We start from the raw sequence: 8563 nt of genomic DNA, 5'->3' as shown, positions 1-8563 counted from the left end.
AGCATCATCAGAGGCAGCAGCACTCAGTCCTCCGCTATTCAAAAAATATTCTACTTCTTTCAAAGTTGCATTTAATCAGAACTACTTTTCATCACCCATTCCAGGCAGAAAACATGAATGTGACCAGATAATCGCCCTGACACATGTCCCACAGCGCTGCATGCTTGGGTGGGTCAGTAACGCGGGAAGTCTCGCACACAATGCGCACTATCTGTACTGCTCCGCGATACTTCTTTCTTCAGGCGATCTTTTACATCACAGAGTGCCGGACAAAGTTTTTTTCCTTGTTTCAACAAATATCCCTCCGCCGTCTGCTATCCGCAGAGCCAATCAGCAAGCCGGGTCCGGGAGCTTTCCTTTTATGGCCTGGCCGGTGGGGGAGCGCTCAATATAAAATCGGTGCCGAGCCCATTTTCTGTCAGTGACCACTCGCATTTTCTTCGCGTACTAGACTGGGCAGCGCAGGCTAAGGTAAAGCGGTGTGTGGAGAGTGATACAGGGTGGGGGCTGTGTGGAGAGTCATACAGGGTCGGGGCTGTGTGGAGAGTCATACAGGGTGGGGGCTGTGTGGAGAGTCATACAGGGTGGGGGCTGTGTGGAGAGTCATACAGGGTGGGGGCTGTGTGGAGAGTCATACAGGGTGGGGGCTGGGTTACTGGTAAATGTAGATACCGGGGTTAAGGCTTGTCCGGCGGTTTGTGTCCGTCTAAGCTCCCGGCATGCTTTGCCGGCCTTCTGTGCTGGCCAGGCAGTGTTGTAGCCATAGTCTTTATTGTTCGGCACGCTGCGGGAATGGCCAAAGTCTCCCGCCCTCACCCCACCGTCCGGGGGCCCAGCCCCTACTGAGAGCGGGGTGCGGGGGTCTGTCCGGGGGCCCGGCCCCTACTGAGAGCTAACACTATCAGAGCCCTTAGCGGTGTCCGCTCCCACACCGGGTTCGGCCGCAGCAGTTGGAGCGGCGGTCACAGTCCGCGCTGCTGGTGGCTGATGCCTTTGTCCCTCCCACTGCTGCTAATCTGTTCTGTTGCCTTATTTGGTTATTTTTGCTGCCTGGCAGGACTTCCCTTTGTTTTGTCAGGCGGTAGCACCAACCCGTGCGCCCTCTGCAGGCTGTTGATGGCGGATGTGCCAGGAAGGGAGCCTGTGAGTAACATGCTTTCATGTAATCGTTTAGATCACCATGGATGACGACATTGCTGCACTTGTCATTGACAATGGCTCTGGAATGTGCAAAGCTGGCTTTGCTGGAGATGACGCTCCCCGTGCTGTCTTTCCTTCAATTGTTGGTCGCCCCAGACACCAGGTATGTACAGGGTCACACAGCCAGAGCTGCAGGGTGAAAACTTTAAACTGATTATATACCATCTTATTGTAAAATGTTGGCTAGTGCAGCAATAATGCATTAGTACACTAACTGTAATGTCAGTGCTGGTAAGCTCTCAATGCACTTGTATGAATTACTGAGTCCCTTATTAAGGTGATCACTTAGGAGCTTCCTGTAGCAGGAAACTGTCTTTATGGTGCAAATGTATTTTCAGCTTCTTACTGCAGTGCACACTGCTCCACCCTGTACGTTGAAAACTGCAGATGCTTTTCTATGCAAATCTAGCACTTGGCATAAAAAAGTTACCCTCAAATATTGGATTGTTAATGTGCTTGCCGAGTTGCTTAACCCATAGCGCTCAATGATTGGCACGGCATGAGTGGGTTTAAGTTACTGCTCCTTGCCGTGCAGTGTCTGTCATACCTTTGAACTGGCACAGCGTGTAAACAGTCAGTTCAGTGCCAACACTGAGCAGCATGAGAATGGGTGCCAGGGACCCATGCCATTGGTCCCTGCACCCAGATCGCTGCCATCGGTCTGTCAATCTGACTGATCACAGCATGATAGAGCAGGAAACGCTGAAATTTCAGCATCTGCTGCCCGATCAGTGCCGGAGCTCAGCCCTGCTAGTGGCTGAGCTGCTGCACTAAACAGCCAGGAGCGGTGATAGTGCTGCCGCTGGCTGTTAACCCACCTGAATACTGCAATCAATCGCAGCATTCAGGAGACAGGCAGAGGGCTGGGTGCTCCCTCTGCCTTCAGGTCAGTGCCCCTGACGTCATCGCAGGGGGCCTCGACTGTTGCCATGGTGACCAGGGGTCATCAAGCTATCGAAAGCTCCTGAGACCAATGCACAGCATAGTCTCACGAGCTTTCAATGGAGGTATAATGTATTGCAGTACATTATAACTATGAAAAAAGTGACAGTCCCATAGTGGGACTAAGTAAGTTTTTTAAAAAAAATTTTAGATGGATAGATATAGATTTAATTAAAAAATAAAGTACACATTTGGTATCGACGTGTCCTGAAAAACACTATAAACATATTACACTAGTTAACCCTTTCAGTGAACAGCATAAAAAAAACTGAGTAACTGAGTTTTCATCATACCACTGGGAAAAAAAGTGGAATAAAATGCAATCTAAAAGACTAATGTAAATAAAAATGGTACCACTGAAAACATCATCCTGTCTGGCAAAAATCAAACTGCCATACAGCCGAAAAATGAATGTTACAGCGCTCAGAATAAAGCAATGCAAAGAATTTTTTTTTTTTAAGTTTTATTATGTTAAAGCGCAAAGACATAAATAAATTACATTACTGTGGTACTGTTGTAAATGCACTGACCTGAAGAATAAAGCTGCCTTATCAACTTTACCACACAAGTAACAAAAAATCCTAATTTGTTGTCTATTGGTTATTCTGCTTCCCAAAAATCAGAATAGAAAGCGATCCAAAAAATGTAATTTGCCAGAAAATGGTACTAATAAAAAACGTCAACTCGTCCCGCAAAAAAAACAAGCTGTCGCATGACTGTCGGCAGAAATATGTAAAAATTTTAGCTCAATCTGGCGCTGCAAACATTAGTTTTTGAAGAAACTTCTTCTAGTGTGACAGCTGTTAATCATAAAAACCCAATATGAATCTGGCATCACTGTAGTCGCACAGACCCAAAGAATAAAGTCTCCTAATCACTTTTATACCACACTAGGAACGGCATAAAAGATAAAATAAAACCAACTCTTCACCTGCTGCTGATTTGTTTGTTCTGCCTCCCAAAGATCGCAGTATGGCTCGGCGCACATTCATCCTGCTCTGAGTGTTTATACCTGGTTTCTGTGTAAATCTCTGAAATAAGTGATTCAGACGGAAACCCCTGACGGATGATTCCCTGTAATGAGACAGATGGAGGCACTGTGGATGCCATCTGACCTATGATTTGGACGTGTCCATCTTCTTAGGCGTAAATAAAAGCGCGGTCAGCCACAGTTTTGTGCACCGCTGAACAGAGGCCAGACTGAGTCCAAAGTAACTCTGCTGCCTCATCTCATTTATAGTGAATAGATCATTCAGAGATTTAGATATAAACCCCAAAGTAAGTGCTCAGCGTAGAGCGCTGGATATATGTGATGTAAAATGTTTCCAATAAAGGCCCCCCCCCCCCACCCCCTCAGGTCTGTCATGTGTTAATGGAAATATAGGGGGCTTCCACGTTACGGGTAGTCCAAAGACTCTGGGAAAGCTAAATGGCTCCTCTCTCCCCGAAAGAAATTCGGCAAATTCTGAGCCCACAGTGTGTAAACCACATGTCTGGCAGGGGTATTTCCAAAATGGGGTCACTTGAGGGGTGGGGGGGGATTCTGCTCTTCTAGCATTTAGGGGCTCTGTATATGTAGTCCGCAAACTATTCTAGAACAATCTGTGCTCCAGCAGGCAAATAGCGCACCGTCCCTCCCGAGTGTTGCAGTGTGGCCAAGCAGTACTGTACAGGCACGTATGAGGTATTGCTACATTCAGCAGAAATTCTGGGTCAAATTTTGGTGCCAATTTAATCTATCCCAGTGTGAAAATTTTAAAATTGGGGCTAAAACTTTTTTTTTTTTTTTTTTTTTTTTTTTTTTTTTTTTACGGCTCCATGTTATAAACTTCTGTAAAACACTTGGGAGTTCAGGGTGCTCACCACAGATCTCTAGATAAGTTCCCTGAAGGGTCTAGTTTCCAAGATGGTGTCACTTGTGGTTTCCACTGTTTGGGCACATCAGGGGCTCCCCAAATGCAACATGGTGTCCACTAATCATTCAAGCAAATTTTACATTCAAAAAGTCAAATGATGGGGCCCCCCCCCCCACATATGGGGAAACTAACTGTACAACAAATTGTTTTTTTTTCTCCTGTTACCCCCTGCCAAATCAATAAAAATTGGGTCTAAAGTAACATTTTTGTGAAAAGCTAAATGTTAATTTTTTTTTTTTTTCTCCAACATTCCAAAAAATTGCTGTGAAGGATTAATAAAGTTCTTGAATGTAGTGTTGAGGGGTGCAGTTTTTAGAATGGTGTCACTTTTGGGTATTTTGTCATAAAGACCCTTAAAAGTGACTTCAAATGTGATTCCAAAAAAGTGTTGGAAAAATGAAGTCGCTGGTCACCTTTTAACACTCATAGCTCCCTAACAAAATAAAAAAATGTTAGCTCCAAAATTGTGCTGATGTAAAGTAGACTTGTGGGAAATGTTATCTATTAACTATTTTGTGTGACATATCTCTCTGATTTAAGGGCATGAATTAAAATTTTCTCCAAGTTACCATTTTTTCACTAACTATCTAATAAATGTTACCACTATCATGAAGTACAACATGTCACGAAAAAAGTCTCAGAATCAGGGGGATCCGTTGAAGAGTTCCAGAGTAATTGCCTCATAAAGTGACAGTGGTCAGAATTGTAAAAATTGGCCTGGCCATTAACGTGCAAACCACCTTGGGTTGTAAAGGGAATTTAGCATTTTTCTGACCTTTAATATGGGCATACAGGTGATAGAAATGTGATTTTAGACATACCTGCATGCCTCATATCACCAGTTTAGTTGCTGTTAAATTGCTTTTTAATCTTCTGATGCTGGGACCCCTGAAGAAAGCCCCCCCCCCCCCCCATCTGTGGTAATTACAATGCTGTGCAGTTGCTGCAGCCAAATCCAGGCACTGTGACGTGCAGGGAAGGGGGAAAGCATTGTAGTTGCCACAGGAGGTGGGGATTTCTTCCAGTCCCTGGGACTGGAACACATCTAACTTGTAGAAATAAAAAGACATTTCACAGCAACAAGACCTCTAATGAGGCATACAGGTAGGTATAGATTCACACTTCTATCATCTGTTTTCCCATATTAAATGTCAGATAAGTGCCAAGGGGTTTAAAGGAGATTCCCTTTAAAGGTGTTATGGCTACTGAATAAAACAAATTGTTTAGCATCTCCACTTTTCCAGTCTCTCACTAGAAGATGTATGATGTCATTCAAAAGTACAACAGCAATAAGCTATGGATTTTAGGAGAATGAAAAAAACTACCCAGTCACTAAGAAGTTTGTCATACAGTTTACAAGACAAACAACTAAATTTAAGCAATTGTCTATCTTGATTAACTTCCTACAATAAATGAGTCTCAAAGGCTCTTTGGGATAACCTAATGTGTGTTTTTTTTTTTGTTTTTTTTTTCTTAGGGAGTGATGGTGGGAATGGGACAAAAGGACAGCTACGTAGGAGATGAAGCTCAGAGCAAGAGGGGCATCTTGACCCTGAAGTACCCAATTGAGCATGGCATTGTTACAAACTGGGATGACATGGAGAAGATCTGGCATCATACTTTCTACAATGAATTAAGAGTTGCCCCTGAGGAGCACCCTGTTCTACTAACTGAAGCACCTCTTAATCCCAAAGCAAACAGGGAGAAAATGACCCAGGTAAATGAGTAAATATTTATATATTAATAAGCATTTTTACCAAAGACCATTTTTAACAACTTAATTTGCTATCCATACAGGGTTTCTCTTCCCCCAAGTCATCTATTTGGATTTCATAAAGGTTTCCCTTGTAATGATTTCTGCTTGTGTAACTAACAGTGTGCAGTATGACTGTTTTGACCTTAACTCCTATGACTTGCACTTCCATAAGTTCAGTTTGCCTTTTAAAGCCACATGCTGTAATGCAACTGAAATATACTTCTACACTTAATTTTTCACATTGCATGGTTTGCAGCACGAATGGTATATCTCCCCTCTCTGATTTATTTATTTATTTTTTTACAGATTATGTTTGAGACTTTCAACACTCCTGCAATGTATGTCGCTATTCAGGCTGTACTGTCATTGTATGCTTCTGGACGTACAACTGGTATTGTGATGGACTCTGGTGATGGTGTCACTCACACTGTGCCAATCTATGAAGGCTATGCACTGCCCCATGCCATCCTACGTCTTGACTTGGCTGGACGTGACCTGACAGACTACCTCATGAAGATTCTTACTGAGAGGGGTTATAGCTTTACCACCACTGCAGAAAGAGAAATTGTGCGTGACATAAAGGAGAAGCTGTGTTATGTAGCTCTTGATTTTGAGCAGGAAATGGCGACTGCTGCTTCTTCCTCTTCCCTAGAAAAAAGTTATGAGTTGCCTGATGGGCAGGTTATCACCATTGGTAATGAGAGGTTTAGGTGTCCAGAAGCCCTCTTTCAGCCTTCTTTTCTTGGTAAGAGCATAAGCTGTTTGCCTGTGTTTGAACAAACTTATGCATTCCTTTCACTTATTGTTACTTATCTACTTCAGGTATGGAGTCATGTGGTATCCATGAAACAACATACAACTCAATAATGAAATGTGATGTGGATATTCGTAAGGATCTCTATGCGAACACTGTACTGTCTGGTGGTACTACAATGTATCCAGGAATTGCTGACAGAATGCAGAAAGAAATCACAGCACTAGCTCCAAGCACTATGAAAATTAAGGTAAAGGTTATCTACCACCAAATTATGGGTTCATATTAAATAAGCCATCCAAGGCTGTACTAAGCACGTACTTTAAAGAATGAAGACCAACACACAGGGTTTTGTTTTTTATATAAAGGGGAAGGTGAGATTTCTCACCTGATAAAGTTCAACTCTCAAGGTAGGTTTAAGTGTCTAGTTAAAAAAACCTTTTTTCAAAGATCAGAGGGATGGTTTTAGATCCTAGTCACTAGTGACACCCCTGTGGGCCTGAACAGATGAGAAGCTGGTATGTGAATCAAATGGAGTTTTTTTTTGTATTTTTTTTACTATAATGAGTAACTAGTACTGCAAGACATTGGGATTTCACAATATGTTATATCTTATATTTGTCTTTATAGACTATAGAAAGATGGACTACTGCAGAGTAAGCAAATGTAGTCCCTCCCAAGCTCTTAAGAGTTATTAATCTTGAAGGTTATTAAAGTTAAAATGGATTTCTTCTTCCTCTTCAGATTATTGCACCACCAGAGCGTAAGTACTCTGTCTGGATTGGAGGATCTATCTTGGCTTCTCTGTCTACCTTCCAGCAGATGTGGATCAGCAAGCAGGAGTATGACGAGTCTGGGCCTTCAATTGTCCATCGCAAATGTTTCTAAGAACGGACCCTTGTATTGAGTGCACTTGAGTAGGGAGATCACACTGGCTTTTTTTTTTTTTTTTTTTTTTTTTTTTTCTTCCCTTTGGTGCTTTGCTCAGGATTTAATAAGTAACTGGAATGAAGATGACAGGAGAACTCTACTTAATTACAATCAGTTTTAAGGTGTATTTTAAGATCCCCCTCCAAATGTGTAATGCATCATTTAAAAAAAAATAAATCCTGGGTGCTATGCAGTTAAAGCTCTAAAGAAAAGTTGTGTTGCTTAGCTGTTAACACATGTTTGGATATTTTTTTTTTTTTTTGGCCTGGAAGACTCTTTAATTCAAGCTCATGAATGGGTTACGTTCATAGCACTTAAAGTTTATATTGTCAGTGATCTTGGTAAGATGTGAGGGGTCACCAGAGAAATTAAATAAATTAATAAACACTTTTGTCTGAGTATTAAATCTTTTATCTGTCTTGAATGTAATGTGGTGAATATTGATTACAGAAAGCAGTCTTTTTTTTTTTTTTTTAATGGTACCTTGTAATGTGTCCCAAACAGCAGGGTTCACAAGTTTAACCTTGAATGCACACTTGCTGTCAGTAATCTCTCAAACTCCATCATTGGACAGAATGATTTTTAAATATGTAATGCTCCAGCATGACTAAATGTAACTGAAAGGTCTTGCATCAGTCTGCACACAGCCAAGTCTACCCACCCTGCAGGGTTTTTCACCCCCTCCAAGCTTAACCCTCATAAAGCATTCTATTTGTGTGGAGTAGAGCTTGAACCATGGCAGTCTGGGGAATTAACAATTCCCCACTCCTTTGACTAACCTACAAAAACATGTTTTTAATACTCACTTCAATGAGCATTGGGTTGTTTCACTAATTTACTGGTTTCTGAAATGCTACGTTGCATGTATGGTATAGCCTGCATTCTTAGTGTAACTTACCCTGAGGGTTTTTTGCACGTTAATGACCAGGACATTTTAACTACTGTCACTCTGAGGTAATAACTCTGGAATGCTTGAACTGATTCTCCGACAACCTGTGTAGAGGAACCTCATACAGTGCTTAGGGTGCTGCCATCACCATGTATGGTGGTTAAGAAAAGGACATC

At 42.2% G+C, this 8563-nt stretch overlaps 1 protein-coding gene across 1 annotated transcript; it reads left to right on the top strand.

The window, feature by feature from the left end:
* The first annotated feature begins 338 nt into the window (after positions 1-338).
* ACTB (actin beta) lies at positions 339-7904 on the top strand. Its single transcript, XM_073647816.1, has 6 exons — positions 339-471; positions 1175-1303; positions 5536-5775; positions 6121-6559; positions 6637-6818; positions 7313-7904. Exons 2-6 carry the CDS (start codon positions 1181-1183, stop codon positions 7454-7456), a joined length of 1128 nt encoding a protein of 375 aa, XP_073503917.1. The 5' UTR covers positions 339-471; positions 1175-1180; the 3' UTR covers positions 7457-7904.
* The last annotated feature ends 659 nt before the right edge of the window (positions 7905-8563 follow it).

The sequence above is a fragment of the Phyllobates terribilis genome, unplaced genomic scaffold (assembly GCF_046119375.1).
Source record: "Phyllobates terribilis strain yellow unplaced genomic scaffold, ASM4611937v1 Scaffold_9__5_contigs__length_417890890, whole genome shotgun sequence".
Classification (NCBI taxonomy): Eukaryota; Metazoa; Chordata; class Amphibia; order Anura; family Dendrobatidae; genus Phyllobates; species Phyllobates terribilis.
The sequence above is the reverse complement of the archived record's forward strand: the minus strand, read 5'-3'. Positions and strand labels throughout refer to the sequence as shown.

Bases quoted from the DNA above. Each gene is read 5' to 3' on its own strand.
- ACTB (XM_073647816.1), top strand. From the start codon at position 1,181: ATGGATGACGACATTGCTGCACTTGTCATTGACAATGGCTCTGGAATG. The intron at 1,304-5,535 runs GTATGTACAGGG...TTTTTTTCTTAG, and splicing joins TTGGTCGCCCCAGACACCAG to GGAGTGATGGTGGGAATGGG. The intron at 5,776-6,120 runs GTAAATGAGTAA...ATTTTTTTACAG, and splicing joins ACAGGGAGAAAATGACCCAG to ATTATGTTTGAGACTTTCAA.